The sequence below is a fragment of the Osmerus eperlanus genome, chromosome 10, assembly GCF_963692335.1.
Source record: "Osmerus eperlanus chromosome 10, fOsmEpe2.1, whole genome shotgun sequence".
In the NCBI taxonomy this organism is placed as follows: Eukaryota; Metazoa; Chordata; class Actinopteri; order Osmeriformes; family Osmeridae; genus Osmerus; species Osmerus eperlanus.
This window is the reverse complement of record NC_085027.1, coordinates 7,963,927-7,979,905: the sequence shown is the minus strand read 5'-3', so window position 1 is coordinate 7,979,905 and position 15,979 is coordinate 7,963,927. Positions and strand designations below refer to the sequence as shown.

The 15,979-nt window shown below is 46.7% G+C and overlaps 1 protein-coding gene across 5 annotated transcripts; it reads left to right on the top strand.

Annotated features, from left to right (window-relative positions):
* The first annotated feature begins 211 nt into the window (after positions 1 to 211).
* Positions 212 to 15,486, top strand: phf21aa (PHD finger protein 21Aa). Of its 5 annotated transcripts, none has more exons than XM_062470909.1 (18): positions 212 to 448; positions 1,992 to 2,046; positions 2,427 to 2,525; positions 3,623 to 3,655; positions 3,823 to 3,888; positions 6,946 to 7,227; positions 7,352 to 7,588; positions 8,149 to 8,226; positions 8,388 to 8,639; positions 8,770 to 8,910; positions 9,100 to 9,151; positions 9,244 to 9,323; positions 9,429 to 9,489; positions 10,112 to 10,245; positions 10,693 to 10,848; positions 11,381 to 11,456; positions 11,672 to 11,775; positions 11,886 to 15,486. In XM_062470909.1, exons 2-18 carry the CDS (start codon positions 2,017 to 2,019, stop codon positions 13,002 to 13,004), a joined length of 3,000 nt encoding a protein of 999 aa, XP_062326893.1. In that variant the 5' UTR covers positions 212 to 448; positions 1,992 to 2,016; the 3' UTR covers positions 13,005 to 15,486. The 5 variants fall into 5 exon arrangements, with proteins under 5 accessions (XP_062326893.1, XP_062326892.1, XP_062326895.1 ...); XM_062470908.1 differs by having other exon boundaries at positions 212 to 464; XM_062470911.1 differs by lacking the exon at positions 10,112 to 10,245 and adding an exon at positions 10,014 to 10,036 and having other exon boundaries at positions 213 to 464.
* The last annotated feature ends 493 nt before the right edge of the window (positions 15,487 to 15,979 follow it).

The following is a 15,979-nucleotide window of genomic DNA, read 5'->3' as shown; positions in this document are numbered from 1 at the left end:
GCCGCACTGTCACACAAAGTAGTACGTCGAATAAACGGGATTTCACATCGATCTCTGCCCATAAGCCAAATATAAAGGGTTGATTCAAAACGCAGATGAAACTCTTCGATCAATTACAGTCGTTGGTGAGTTGTTGTCAAAGTAACGGTCCCTTCTGTTCCCTGCCCCGTTTCGCTCACTCTTGCTGCGCGCATTGATGTACAATGTGCTGTGGTTAGGGGGGTGAATGAGATTGACGAAGAGTTCTTGTTCTGTATCTCAGTTTCTTTCTTTATACTGAAATTAGACAGGGAAAAAATAATCGATAAAATTACATTACGCGTAATGGAGTGTATTTGGTGTTGAAGTGGATACACAAAGGCGCTGGACGTTCTGCAAAGAAGAAGTCCGGTGTTGTTTGTAAATATTTATTTAATAATTTGTGTGAGGAGAGCAGGCTGCAGCTCAAGTGAGTAGAGAGGAGGGTAAGAGCATCTCTTGATCCTTCTCTATTACACCAACTTTCCTCTCTGTAACTCTGTCGTTATTTTCGCTGTAAAATATATTTACGCGAGACATTTTCAATTCTATATTGAGCTAAACCGTCGCGGAGGAGGTGATTTGTCCATTTATCGTTATTCTAGGAGTTGGGGGATATTTTACAAGTGCTTCGCTATTGGAGGGCATAGGACGTAGTGCGTAAGGGGCTGCTACTAACTTGCGCCCAAGCTTCACGCCTCTGTTAGTTACACAATAAAAGCCGATCTGAAAGAAAAATCTGAACATAGGCCTAATGAATCGGACTTAAATCCTTTAATAGAATGTGCAATTTACGGTTAGAGCTTGCTTTTGGCTGGATAAAGTAGCCCGTAATGTTTCATATTTGTATGTTTTTAGGCGACATCAAAGGCTTTGTTGCTCGCCCTTCTCTTTTTTCGTATAGGAACGCAGTCTCGCGGCTGAGTGCTTTTCCAGTGTAAAATGGCTCTATTGATGACTGTGATTAAGACAAAAACAATAGTGTTTAGTTTCACTGTAGTTTAGAAAATCTCGCCGTAGGTGCTTGTTCATCGAGAGATAGATAAGTAAGAGGATTGGTTGCCGTTGAACTTGCGGTTGGATGCACAACTCCAGCTCGCTAATGTAGGCTATGTGGCTATAACCTAACCTACCAGCATCAGGGATAGTGTTCTATGGCTGCGAAGTTTGTCCCAGCATTCCTACATTTTAGAATACAAACCATGCAGAGTATGTCCGTCCGCTACACAGTCGAGAAACTCAAGAGTTTGGATAGACATGCTGACAATGTGGGCCTTTCTTTGGCCGGTGAAAAGTGACTGAAGTCTTGTACTAGTTATTCATCACAACTGCGACTTGCACACGATGAGGGCAGTCTGTGGGCCTTCAATTTCACATCCTTCCCCAAAATGTCTCATGAAGGACATTTTGTTTCACGTCGCTGTTTACAGTGTATGCGGATGACACACTGCTGAGAGGTCGTGACGTTTAATTTTAAGAAACTTGTCAACATTCTATTTCCTTAACACGACCTGTCCACCATGCTGAGTTTTCCTGTTTTAGCTTTTCCAGCTGGGCAGCCATCACCTACCACAAAGATAACTTATAAATAAAGATGTAATATATATCCATTAGAAAACATAACAGCATGTTATCCTGCAGTGACTAGTTTGTAGATTCCACAGGTGTAGCTTTACCTTATTCTCTAAAGGGTCAAACTAATGTGCTATATTAAACAACCCTTATAAAACGGTTGTCATGGAGTTCTTGCCCACCTGCCAATCATTGTTTCATAGAATCATAAAACCCATGTGTGAACACAGATTAATCATAACTGTTGGAATGAAATCTTGAGTCAGGGAATTAACTGCTGTGAAATGCAGGCCTTGTCTCATTCTTTAAAAAATCTCTTTCCTTAATTTCTCTCTATTCTTTTTTTCCTCTTACTCTTTTTCTCCCTCACACTCTTTTTCCTGTCTCACTCCATCATCCAGCTGGAACCCACTCTAGGCTTCTTGGATGGTGTTCAAAACCGAAGACTGTGTGAAGGTAAAACAAGTGTGTGTGTGTGTGTTTGTGCTTAGGTTACCAACCGTCCTGTAAAATACAGAATAAACCCATAATTGGAAACTAAAAGCCGTGTTCCATATTGAACTGATACAGGACGCTCTTTGTTTCCTTTTTTTGGAGAATCAATTCAGTACAAATCTATGGAGAGAAGCATTGCATGTTAGACTAATACGACTGGGCAATTTGATAGCAGGAAACCCTTGTTCTCCCTCAGCATGTCTGTCATGTTATGTTCCACTACCCAAACAGAGGCTGTGACTCCCCTCCCCACATGCCTTATTTCCATTTCAGGAAGTTGGCAACCCTAGTGTGTGCCCATGTCTGCATGTGTGTGTACTGATGAGTGTCTGTCCCCCTAGGCTGAGCGAGCTCCTGGTCTGAGCTCCAGTCAGAAGGGCTTCATGATGGAGCTCCAGGACCTCCAGGATGCACTGAAGATGGAGATACAAGTTCACCAGGTAGGTTCTCTTCTAGATACAAGTTCACCAGTTAGGTTCTCTTCCAGATACAAGTTCACCAGGTAAGTTCTCTTCTAGATACAAGTTCACTAGGTAGGTTCTCTTCTAGATACAAGTTCACCAGGTAGGTTCTCTTCTAGATACAAATTCACCAGGTAGGTTCTCTTCTAGATAAAGGCTCACCAGGTAGGTTCTCTTCTCGATAAAGGCTCACCAGGTAGGTTCTCTTCTAGATACAGGCTCACCAGGTAGGTTCCCTTCTAGATAAAGGCTCACCAGGTAGGTTCTCTTCTAGATAAAGGCTCACCAGGTAGGTTCTCTTCTCGATAAAGGCTCACCAGTTAGGTTCTCTTCTAGATAAAAGCTCACCAGGTAGGTTCTCTTCTAGATAAAGGTTTACGGGGTAGGTTCTCCTCTAGATAAAGGCTTACCAGGTAGGTTATCTTGTAGATACAGGCTCACCAGGTGGGTTCTCCTCTAGATAGAGGTTCACCTGGTGGATTGTCCTTTAGGCCCCTTTTTGTGGGTGTCACAACCCTCTTCCTGGAAATATATCCTCCTGTAGGTTTTCACTCCAAGCCTTTTCCTGGGGAGCCTACTGTCCAGTAGGTTTGAACTCCAACCATAGCTGGCTAGAAAGAGGGATCATGCACTTCACCACTATAGTTAAAATTGAAGACAAACCCCCCCAATAGGTTATCCTTCTTGGAACAAAAGAGCCCTGTACCAGATAGTGGAGCAATTCCAGTCTGGTCTGCACATTTGGAAATTGTGCCTGTGCTCTGATGCTGCAGTACTGGCTGTTGCTTAAAGAGGGTGCTGTGACACAGCCTGTAAACTGTAGCTATCTGTCCACAAGGGTGACAGAGGTAGAAAAAAACATAGATTTCCTATTTATAGCTTAAATATGTGTGTGTGTGTGTGTGTGTGTGTGTGTGTGTGTGTGTGTGTGTGTGTGTGTGTGTGTGTGTGTGTGTGTGTGTGTGTGTGTGTGTAAACAACCATATAGTTCAATGCTGCTATGTTACTGGTGTGTGTTTGAGTGTGTGTGTAAACAGCCACAGTCATTGTGCTTCCTAACTCTGTGTCTGTTTTAGAAACTGGTGGCCCAGATGAAGCAGGATCCTCAGGTGAGAGAAATCTTGAATTAAAACAACAACTGTTTATAACATGTCTAAATGTAGAGGAGAGCTAACTCCGACTAGCTATTAACTAAACTATCTCTGGCAACTCTGACCTACAAATAATATACTGATCACATACTAACTAATTTTCTCGTTTCCCTGTCTATGTGCAGAACACTGAACTAAAGAAACAGCTGCATGAACTCCAGACCAAGATCACAACACTAAGTGACAAACAGGTAAAGACAAAAACCAAGATGTGTGTGAATGTGTTTGAATATATGTCTGTGTATTTGTGTGCTAGCAAACAAACATACACATGTTGGTCCGTGTACGCTAACAAGAGAATGTGTGTGTGTATTTGTGTATGTGTGCTGGCAATGAAATGTACACCTGTTTGAATGGGTATTTGTGTGTGTGTACTAGCAGATATACATGTATATCTGGGTGTATATCTTGTATATGTCTATCATGTATATCTATGTGAATGTACCTACTCCTTTAGCTGTGTGTAGTTCTAACTGAGTCACATAAGTCAGGTATCGCTGGTGTTGATGATGTCTTCATGGGGCTTTGATGCTGAACAACACCATAGACAGCAAAAGACTGATAGATAGTTCTGTGATGAAAGTTGGTGTATGTAGGTGAGAGACACAGAGATAGAGAGAGAGACAGGTAGAGGGGGAGAGAAACAGGGTGAGGGAGAATGAGACAGGGCGAGGGAGAGAGAGAGAGACAGGGCGAGGGAGAGAGAAACAGGGCGAGGGAGAGAGAGACAGGGCGAGGGAGAGAGAGAGAGACAGGGCGAGGGAGAAAGAGACAGGGCGAGGGAGAGAGAGACAGGGCGAGGGAGAGAGAGACAGGGCGAGGGAGAGTGAGACAGGGTGAGGGAGAGAGAGACAGGGAGAGGGAGACAGAGAGAGAGAGAGAGACATGGAGGAAGAGAGCAAGCATGCACAAGAGACATTGGGGCATTGCAGCCACATAGTCAGTAGGAGGTTTGTTCTGAGGGTGTTGTGGATCTGTCCATCTGTCCAGTTGGAGAGGAAGAACACTGGAACATGTTAATGTGTGTCTGGGACAGGCCATCCCCAACCACAGTGAGTAGACAGGGTTACCAGGTCAGTCAAAAACCAACCACAGTGAGTAGACAGGGTTACCAGGTCAGTCAAAAACCAACCACAGTGAGTAGACAGGGTTACCAGGTCAGTCAAAAACCAACCACAGTGAGTAGACAGGGTTGCCAGGTTTATCAGAAATTTCCAACTTAATGGACCCTCAAAAACCAGTCCACAAAGGACCAAAAAAACGTTTTTGCTGAGAACCCCAGCTATAGTTGAAAAATTATCAACTTGGTAGTCAACCTGCTGCAAGTCAATAAACATCAAAGCAAAGCTGATGTGGTTGCATTCTACTGCTGTTTAAATAATTTGTCATACTGCTGCAATACACAGTATATATATACCAATACAGCTGTAATGTACAGGTATGTATACAGTAAATGTGTTACTGAAACTGCAACACTGGTTTTCTTATAACATACTATTTATACACTTTTGAGTGATAAGATAAACAAAGAACTACTTAAAACCTGGTGCTTCAGTGGCAGTTTGAGATAGATGGAGCAAAATAGATAGAGGAGAGAGAGAGAAATGTCATGGACTGGAGAGGAGTAGTGAGAGAGAAAAGGGTTGTAGAAGGAGAGAGAAACAGGGGGGCTTGAGAGAAATGGAGGGGAGGGTTATAGTGAGAGGAACGATGGGGAGAGAGAGACGAGGATGAGTGAGGGGGAGCAGTGAGAGAGAGAGGGGGTGGTGGAGAGACGAGATGAGGCGGCGAGAGGGAGAGGTAGCAGCATGAGACTTGAGGATGGAGACGTGAAGTGTGAGAGGAAGGAAAGGGAGGGGGGAGAGAGAAAGGAGGGGTGGAGAGAAGGAGTGAGGAAGTGAAGGATAAGAAGAGAAGGAGGCACATAGCAGCATGAGGCTGTATGAGAGTGGAAGCAGTGTGAGAGGAATATCAATCAGAACAGCTCAGCTGTTTGACAAGCCAGTCCAGGATGAGAAGGGACCACATGGAGAAACTTCTCCCATCCTATAGGCTGCAGGGCTGCAGCCTGCGGCCCCAGATGTCAACCAGTAGGTTTAGTCTGTTTCAATAACGAAATGTTGAGAGCAGGAGTAAAAGAGAATGATAGGAGATAGCAGATTCAGGGCAGGAGTGAGGGAAGGAGGGAGGAGGACAGAAGGGTAGAGGGATTGACAGACTCATCTAAGGAAGGCTGAAGGCTCTAACCAGGAAGGTGAAGAAGGGGTTTTATTTATGTGGACAGCTGTACAGAGAGGAACTGTATGGGTTGAGGGATATGAATACGATATGAGAGGTTCCTGCTGAGTCCTGGATGATACTCCTAGTCTGCCTGTCAGTAGGCCTTACCGCACTGCCTGCCTGTCTATCTGCCTGCCTGTCTATCTGCCTGTCTATCTGCCTGCCTGCCTGTCTTTCCGTCTGCCTTTGGGGCTGTCTGGCTGCCTGCCTGGACCTGACATGCTAATAGTAGGTGCTGCCTTGTGTGTGTGTGTGTGTGTGTGTGTGTGTGTGTGTGTGTGTGTGTGTGTGTGTGTGTGTGTGTGTGTGTGTGTGTGTGTGTGTGTGTGTGTGTGTGTGTGTGTGTGTGTGTGTGAGTGAGTGTGAGAGCGATATAGACAAAGGGAGAGAGTTAGCGTGTGTGTGTGTGTGTCCACTTGGCAGTAGGCATCATGATGGTGATGAGTAGTGATTTGTCCATCATCATGGTGATGTCAGGCGAAGTAGATAGGAAGCACTGGCTACATCCCTCCCCTATTGGCCAGTCCAGAGCACCACATGCATATGCATGAATGGCCTTGCCAAGTCAAAGAGAAATCATTGGAACACATTTGCACTAACCATAGAGTTCTGTGTACAATTATCCTGTTAGAGCTTTCAGAGGCAGCACACATAGAAAGGCTGGATGAAAGTGTGAGTGTATAATACACAAGATAAACAGGAAGCTTGCCAAAAGAAAATGGAGCACATGACCATTCCGATCCCTGTGCTTGTTAGATATTCATGCATATTTGTGAGTGTGTGTGTTGGTTGACATACAGTATTTAGTCTATGGAACGCCTCTGGAAGTCGGATGTTCCGTCTAGTCTCCAGTGGGGGAAGCTCTTACTTCTCTCCCTAACAGGATGTGTAGACCTGTCTGTTTCTCTGTCACTGACTCCACCTTTCTGTCTCTCTCTGTTGCCATTCTGTCCATGTCTGCTGTGTAGAAGAAGGTTGTGGAGCAGCTAAGGAAAGACCTGCTGGTGAAACAGGACCAGTCGGACCTCCAAACCCAGACCCAGCTTGCAAGCCAGCTGCAGTCCCAGGTCCAGGCCCAGGTCCAGGCCCAGTCCCAGTTCCCTCTCCAGTTGGAAGTCCAGGTCCAGTCCCAGCCTCAGCTCCTCCCCCAGCCCCAGCACCCCATTCAGCCTGGGAGTAGGGCTTCCGGGCTGCCGCCCCTTCATACCCCGCCCTCCCTGCCCTCACCCGACAACCTCAACTTACTACAGGTACGCACAAACACCCACACACCCATGTATTCATATGAAACACATGGAAAGCACATACAAGTTGTGCAACCGAAATATAATAGTTATTATCATGACCCTGAGTGATCTCTCCTCTCTTGATCAGAGCACGTTGCCAGGTTCTCCCATCCCCTCCTCCAAGTCTCTACCTCTGCTGCTCTCTGCCATCCCATCCCCACGGCCTTCAGTTGCCATGGTCACCACCCTCAGCCACACCCCCAAGCCTGGTGCCACTCACCCCGACTCCAACTCCCAGAATGCACCAGTCAGCCTTCAGGCTACCTGCCCGTTGACCAATCAGGGGCTGGAGGCGGTGCGGCTAGTTACCAAGAGCACTGTTGTGGTGAGTATGTCACTTATAACCAGGCCCGCAGATTTTTTTCACATTTTCTGCTGTTATTCAGACTGAAAATCTGCAGAAATCCGCGGAATTCCGCTAGCCTTCCTGTTCTTATGTCGGAGCGACCGAAGATGTTCCACAACAGTTTGACGCCGATTGAATGTTGACAGACTTTGCAAAAAAGTATTGATCCATCCTCATAAAGATCGCCTGGAAACTCCCTGGCCCTGTCTCTTGCTGTCATTTTGGTCGATAAGTGCTTCCTTTTAAATTCTTAGCATTTTTGGCTAACTCTTTAATAATAGAGACGTAATATGAGTTGAAAAGTTTATTTACATTTTGCCTCAGACCAATGCGTTCTACTTGAAATCTGCGGGTTTTCGTCTGAATTCTGCACCCGCATATTACGTTTGGGCCTGCTTATAACCCCTAGTACAAAATTAAGAAATGTTTCTGTGGGTGTGCATGCGTGTATGTTTTTGGGAGGATTACCATCCAATAATGTAATGTATCTAATAATTACATTTACATTTAGTCATTTAATAATGCTGATGTCATCCCAGGTGCACACGAGCCAGCCAATCAGAGTTCCCCAGTTTGTCCCTCCCAGATTGGCTCCTCGACCTGCCTGTCAACCTCAGGTGAGTCCCTCCTCTGCTCTGCTCTCTCTTGCTGTACTCTACTTAACTCTACTGCCCTCTCCTCTCCGTTGTTTAGTGTGGTGTTTCTGCTTGTGTTGATATTGTTGCACTCTCATCTTCTGTGTCTCTCTCCTAACTCATCCCTCTGCTCTCTCTACCAGGTAAGGCCCAGACCAGCGCAGCCGGTCCTCCAGGCTCCTCCCCCCATGCTAGCCCCGCCCCAGCTGCCTCCACGACCAATCCTGCTGGCAAATCAGCTCACAGCTTCATCTCTGCCGCCAAGCCCCACCCCCATCCGGCAGGTGCGCATCCTCAATGGCCAATCCTGCTCTAGCCCAGCCCCCGGCATCATCATCACACCCTTAGCCACGTCCCCTACACACTTGAGCAGCAGCCACAGCCCGGCCTCCAAGGTGAGTGACTGACTGGTAGATCTCATTAGATGTTATGCTGATCTGCATGAATGATTTCAGGATGTTTACTTGACAGAATGGCATTTCCTGTAATAATAACCTGTGAGTGTCATCTCTCCCCTCCACCCAGACTGTGAAAGCCAAGACCGGTGAGATAAAGTCCACCTCCAGCAAACACCCCTCTCCCTCCCCCTCTCCACACTCCCCCACCACTCGCGGCACCCCCCCTCCCAGGACCCCCCCCAGGACAAAGCAGGAGGAGAGCCCTCAGGTGAGCTTACACTGGAGAAAGGGCTTGTAGAAGCACAGGACTGTTCATGAAATACAATAGTAAGACGATTCGACTTTCTCTTGCACCACATTCTCATGTCCCCTCCCTGTCTCTCTTGCTCCTTGTGTCTATCCATGTCTCTCTCATGGCCTCTCTCTACCCATCCCCACCTGTCTTTTCACTCTACAGAAATTAGCCTTCATGGTTTCTTTGGGCTTGGTGACATATGACCATCTGGAGGGTACGTACACTTTGTGTGTGTGTGTGAGTATTTGTGTGTGTGTGTGTGTGTGTGTGTAAGTGTGTCTCCTAACTGATCCTTATTATGTGCAGAGATCCAGAGTCGCAGGCAGGAGAGGAAGAGGAGGACAACAGCTAACCCCGTCTACAGCGGAGCAGTCTTTGAACCAGAGGTTCGTGTGGATGTTTTGCATATGAGTGTGTGTGTGTGTGTGTGTGCAGAGAGCGGCACAGTGAAACAACACTAGCTCACAGTGTGCTGTGTGTGTTTATTGCAGCGTAAGAAGAACACCCTGCTCTACCTTAACTCTCCACTACACCAGCCCAACAGGAAGAGAGGTCAGTATCTACTTCCTGTCCTGGCAGCACACCTTCATCATCGTGCCACACTGCTGAGCTTCATCCTCTCTGCTGCTCTCAAACCGTTGCAGTCAGGTAGCATATCTGACTGGCCAGAGGGACTTCCTGATTTGGTCAGATAGGCTTTCCTGGTCTGTTCTGATTGGTTAGAGTGTCTTTGTGCCTTATTATGTTTGGCTATATGTGGCGATAGCTGAAATCCCGCCTGTTTGGCAGTTGCTGGCACTGTATGGCTAGAAGCCCTCATGGTAAAGGAGCCAGAGAGAAAGAATATTCTCAACCCTAACTCAGAGCTTAATGTTATAATACTTCATCACCATGGAGGTATTCAGCTTTGATCTTTCCATCGGCTCTCCCCCCTCATCTTCCTCCTCCTCTCCCTCCTTCTTGTCTCTTCTCATCCTTCTCTCCTCCTCCTCCTCTTCTTCCTTTTCTTTTCCCTCCTCTTCCATGCTCACTGTGTACTAACTCTGTCTGTGCTCCTCCTCTTCCTGCGCCACTAGCCAATGAGGATCCATTATCCGAGGTATGTCAGAGGAAGTCCTTTTTATTTCCTTGTTTTGTCTTGTTTTGTGTTTTTGTCGTGTCTCATCTCACCCAGGTCGCCCCCCCAAACACAGCAGCATTGTGGAGCTGAGTCCTCACCCCCCCGGCTGCCTCCCCCCTCCCTCCCCCATACTCCACCGGCCTGCACCCCCCCTCACCCCCCCTCTGCCAGGCCCAGGCCCTGGGGATGTAAGTAGCTGTGGATCAGTCCACTGTACCTGCAGGACCGAGGGTGTGCCCCTGTCCGTATCACCCCCCACAGAGGTCTCTCCCAAAGGCCTTAACAGCCCAGTTCCCCCCAACAGAATGGAACAGGCCACATCATCAGACCCATTCATTCATGTATCCATTCATTCATTTAAGTGTGTAAACTGTATGTATCTGTGTTAATCCATGAGCTTACAAAGAGAACGGTCCAACACACACACATACACTGTATGGAAATGATGAATCAAGGTAGTAGGACAGTGGGTATTTTCTAAAGTTGGTAGGGTTAGCACAAAACAAACTCAACTTTGAGTGGTTAGGTTACAGTATTTAGATTTCAGATCGACTGGGAGCAAAGCAGTATACTGCTTTCTGATTGGCTCTGAGCCACTGAGCTCTGATTGGTTGATGGGTGGTTCTTCCTGACAGGCAGACGTGCACGAAGACTTGTGTGCCGTGTGCCGGCGCAGCGGGCAGCTGCTCATGTGTGACACGTGCTCACGCGTGTACCACCTGGACTGCCTGGCTCCGCCCCTGAAAACTGTTCCCAGGGGCATGTGGATGTGCCCCTCATGTCAGGATCAGGTAACACTGTTACACACACACACAGATACACACAAGCACTTGTGTCTCAGTTCGAGCTATTGTCTGACAGGAACACATCACTGTTCTGAACTTTGTAAGCTCGGTCTCCTATGCGTTTGAACACACAAGCCGTTCACACACTATGGCTCATATGTATGACATCATCACTGTTGGACATGATGCATGCTCTTACCATCATCCCGATGTTGCCTGTTTGTTGAGTGTCTGTCTGGGCTTTAACAGGCTATGATGCCACACTGTTTAGGTTAATATTCTTATTGACATGTCTGCCATACTGTACAAATAATAACATTCTATTCCTTAGCCATAAATTTGCATATTTCTCTTTCATATTATGGCGTCAACATTTTAACTATACATTTTTTTACCTGTATCTAAATGCAGCCAAATGAAGTGTAACTAAAAACATGGGTAACAGGGACATGAGCTGCTAACTAAGTCCTGCTAACATATGTCCTGTTACAATTTCAATTTGTTCTGTCCTTTTAATTTCATGTCACTTCCTGTCTAGATGCTAGATAAAGAGGACGCCATGGAGTGGCCTGGAACTCTGGCCATTGTTCACTCCTACATCGCCTACAAAGCAGGTAAGAATCAGACCTGGCTTGTAATATTACATGTGACAGATATTTTCAGTGACTAACACTACAAGGGACAGATACTACATTTGACTTGTGATATGTATTATGTGGCATATGTTATTGACATACTGACCTTTTCTCTTTCTATCTCTCACTTGAACATGTCTCTTTGTTTATCTGTTCCTCTCTTTATGTTCCTCTCTCTCACAACCCCCCGGTAGCTAAAGAGGAGGAGAAGCAGAGGCAGGTGCAGTGGGCCAGGGACCTGAGGCAGGAGAGAGAGCAGCTGGAGACCAGGGTCAAGCAACTCAACATCGCCATCACGGTACGGGTAGCTGAAGGTGGATGAGATGCAGACTTTGGCTGTCTCCCCCCTGAGCTAAGACCTTATCCTCTGTATGTCCCCCTGTGTGTGTGTGTGTGTGTTTGTTACAGAGGTGTATGGAGAGTAAGAACAGCGTGCTGAGTCGTCAGAGGAGCATGCAGACGTCCCTGGAGAAGGTCAAAGGTTTACTCTGCCTCATAAAGGGTCTTAAGCCCCTTTCCCCTCCCCAGACCACACTCCCACCACCAGAGGACCCTACCAATGAAGGAACAGGCTGTGTAGCTGTTGACCTCATGGAACCCACCACTGAGGAGCTAGGTGACACACAGGACAACGACATCACAGAGAACAACGACATCACGGAGAGCAACAGTGTCACAGTCAACAGCAATGATGTCACAAAGAGCAACGACGACGTCACAGAGAACAACAACGACATCACAGAGAACAACAACAACATCACAGAGAACAACAACAACGTCACAGAGAACAACAACGACGTCACAGAGAACAACAACGACGTCCCAGAGAACAAAGACACCCGCAGCAGAAGCAGCCCAGACGAGCAGAGGAGTCCACACCAGGGAGCTGCTGCTGCGGCGGAAGAGGAGGAGGAGGAGGAGGAGGAGAGGAAAGAAGAGGAAAAGAAAGAAGTGGAGCAGAAACAAGAGGAGGTGAAACTGGAGGAGGAGAGGTCGGAGGTGCAACATGAAAAGGAGGCCAAGCAGCCTGACAACAACATAGTAAACAACAATAAGATGAACAACCTGAACAGTAAAGCCACTGAAATCAACAAGAAGGAGGGGGAGGAAGACAAGGAGGAGACAACAGAAAGAGAGACAGAAGAAGAGGGCCAGGAGATGGAGGACATAACAAAGTTGGGGCAGGAGGGGGGTGACAAGGATGAAGAGGTAAAGGAGAACCAAAAGGATGCGAGGGGAGAGGAGGAGGAGGAAGAGGGAAAGGAGAACAAGAGGGAAGTGAGGGGAGAGGAGGAAGACGAGGGAAAGGAGGAGATGACAAAGGAAGAGATGGAGCAGAAGGAGGAGGCAGAGAGTCTGAAAGAGAATGGAAATGAGAGCAATGGAAAAGAGGATGAGGAAGAAAAGGAGGAGAGGATGGAGGAGGGGAGTGTGGAGGACGAGCAGACAGAGAGACTCAGCAGCCTCAGTAAAGTTCCAGACCCGCCCCTGACTCTGGCCCCGCCCCCTGTGGGTGTTACAGAATAACAGCCTGCACCCCTGGTATAGGAACCAGGACGGCAGGAGAAAGAGAGCGAGGGATAGAGAAGGAGGAAGAGAGCGTGGGAGGAAAAGTATCCTGTTCCCAAAGTTGCCCATCATTGTACTCATCCTAACCCTACATATCTGTGTTTGGTGGTCATTATTGTAGTAGCTTATTTTTGGTTCCAGAGAGAGGCCATGGGCATCGGACTGAAAGATGATGGGTGGAAGGACAAGTAGAGATAGAGGGAAGAGATGAGGTACAGTATATTACTTAGGGGCCAGTGGTCTGCCCAACCCAGTTCAGGCTGCATGGTCTGACTTACTGACTGACTGACTGACTGACTGACTGACAGACAGACTGATGAGGAAACAGTAATAACCATCCCACCAGCGTGTGCCTGAAGCAGTTGCCACAGCGCCCCCAGTGGCGGGAGGTCTCCGGACACACCCAGAGCCTCCCCTCACAACCACCCGACACTATCACCCACACACACCCGAGAAGCAGGAAACAGTCTGGAGTTATGAGGCGTCCCCAGAAGACCATGTCTGGTTTTCTGCAGTATTAGCCAATAGAGGGAAGTATTACCTGATGAACGTGGCCTGCACCCAATCACACTTACTGTCTTACAATAGTTCTCGCCCACAACACCCAATACCTGGCCTATCAGAGGATATAGTTTAAATGAGTAAAAGAAACAACAGATAGGCTCTAAGAAGAGGAGGAGTCTGAGAGGGAAGGAGGAGGAGAGGTGTCTTTCTCCCTCTTTGAGAGCTGTCATCTGAGGGAGTCTGCCCACATTCAGGTCTTCCTCCTTTCACAGACATTTAGATTCACTAGATCACATGATCATACATGTTTGTTAGTCTCTTTTATATCAGTTTCGTTGATCATCCATGTGTTATATGACACCGTTAATAGGTATGTGTTATAGGAGAAGACGTGTATGTGAGTTCTGTCCGTTTAGTTCTGAACTGCCAAATGCTATTATGTCCAAATACAGCAGGGAAACGGTTGGTTTTCTTATTCTATGTAGAGAGGAGAGTGTGATCCAGGGGTCTAGACCTCAGAAAGGTGTGCTTCCTGCCCTCCCTGGTCTAACAAAGGGCCTAGGTGAAAGGATGTGTCAGTAAGATATGTGTCATGAAGATCTGAGGTCTCAGCTCATTCGCTGGTCAAATCCCTATGTCAAAAGCACAACCCTGTTAATCTCTTGATGCTATATATGCAGTTCATTGTCCAACAGGAGTAGTGGGGTTGGGGTGAGGGTAGTATTAGCCTCTGTAGTTCAGTTCTGTGTTCCTGTAGATGTACCAACATATCATGTCTTAAAGACCCAATGTGATGTGGTGTTATAATGTGTCAAGGTGCACCAGATGGTGCAGGCCAGGTTTTAGAACTTTTCCGAAGGTCCCACAAGGTTCTAGAAAGTTCCGGAGAGCAGTGAAGTCTTGTCTTTTCTCTGTAACTGTAGATAGCAATCACCAACAATCTCATGGCTCACCTCAGCACTCCCTCCCTACCTGTAACTATGACAACGGTCGCTTCAGACTTAAAATGAGATGGTTACAAGGCTCATCATTGGATGATTATAGCCCGAACATTATGAAGTGATTCAGAAAGCACAAGATACTTTTGAAAATGCAATTAGGATTGCACCTACACAGAGATCAAAGGGAGCCTGGGTGTGTGTGTGTGATTATGGTCTAGTAGAGTGTGTTGTGTTCAGACCCACCCTCCCCGCATCTATAGAACTCTCTCTGTTCTGCTGACTGCCTTAACAAACCCTGTCCGGCCATTATCAACCTGTGTTTGTTGTAACATTGGTCATTTAAAGTGTCTGCAAGAAGTATTTGTCTGTTTGTGATGATGTAACAATTCAGGAACTGTTTGTTGTCTTTCTCTCAGAACTGATGTGATTGGCTGAAATGTGAATAGTTATTTTCTGATTTGTCAGTGCTCAGCTGTATGTCATCATGACGTTTGCCTAGCTATGAAACTAACAAAAGAAATTGGAAGTAGGATGATTAATGTCAACAAAGCTGTTGACTAGCTGTTGACATTCTAAAACAGGTCATTCTAGAACCAGTTATTGTCCAACAGGTCTGTTTAGAATCTAGTTTTCTAAAACAGGCCATTCTGGAAACTTCTGAATATTTTTTCATGGCCCTTAACAGTGTTATGTCCTTAGTAGTGTCCTGGCTGTTGTCAAGGGTGACGGCCATCAAGACATCTACATATAAGGAGATGTTTCTGCCTTTATGTTACTGTGTCCAGAACATTCCAGTGTGTCCCTATGCGTGTTCTGTTGAGGATAATGCCCCAAGCTCCACAAACATCTGTTCACAAACACCTCCTCATGTTGTCACCTTCATCCTCACCTTCATCATCATTCTCTTCCTGCCTTCTCTGTCTTTTGGACTCTCTCTGACTCGCTGGGTCCTCAGTGCCTCAGTAAAGATGTTTGTGTGTGTGTGTGTGTGTGTGTGTGTGTGTGTGTGTGTGTGTGTGAGGTGAGACTTAAGGAGTGACGACATGGCATGGTTAGCGGCAGTACTGTGTAACGTCTGTCTTCTGTGCTGTGGAACTGTTAGACAGCATTATTGTTATTGGGCCACGTATTCATATTTGTTTTTGTTTTACACACCCAAAGAATAACCCCAAATAAAAAGCCTTTCACTTTCAATTATAATACAGTACCACCAGCTATATGGATGTTTTAATAGATCACTTCATGCTTCAGATCTCCAGCTTCGTCACAGCCATCCATCTTGTGAACAGTGTGTTACAGCGTACTAGATCTGCATACAGTTCTAGTTGAGGGGAGGCAGCCTTCCTCTTCTCAACAAAGTTTCATCATCATCGTCTTCATCTCAGACGAGCAGCGCGTCAAGTCAGACGGCGCTCAGTCTCCTGTAACACCATATCCTGCTTCATGCTGGCTAAGTATCGGAAACAGACATCATCTCCCCGGATGGTC

What these genes read in the sequence shown, in the direction of transcription:
- phf21aa (XM_062470909.1), top strand. Translation starts at nt 2,017, where the DNA reads ATGGTGTTCAAAACCGAAGACTGTGTGAAG. An exon ending in AAACCGAAGACTGTGTGAAG is followed by an intron (nt 2,047 to 2,426) that starts GTAAAACAAGTG and finishes CTGTCCCCCTAG; the next exon opens with GCTGAGCGAGCTCCTGGTCT. An exon ending in TGGAGATACAAGTTCACCAG is followed by an intron (nt 2,526 to 3,622) that starts GTAGGTTCTCTT and finishes TGTCTGTTTTAG; the next exon opens with AAACTGGTGGCCCAGATGAA.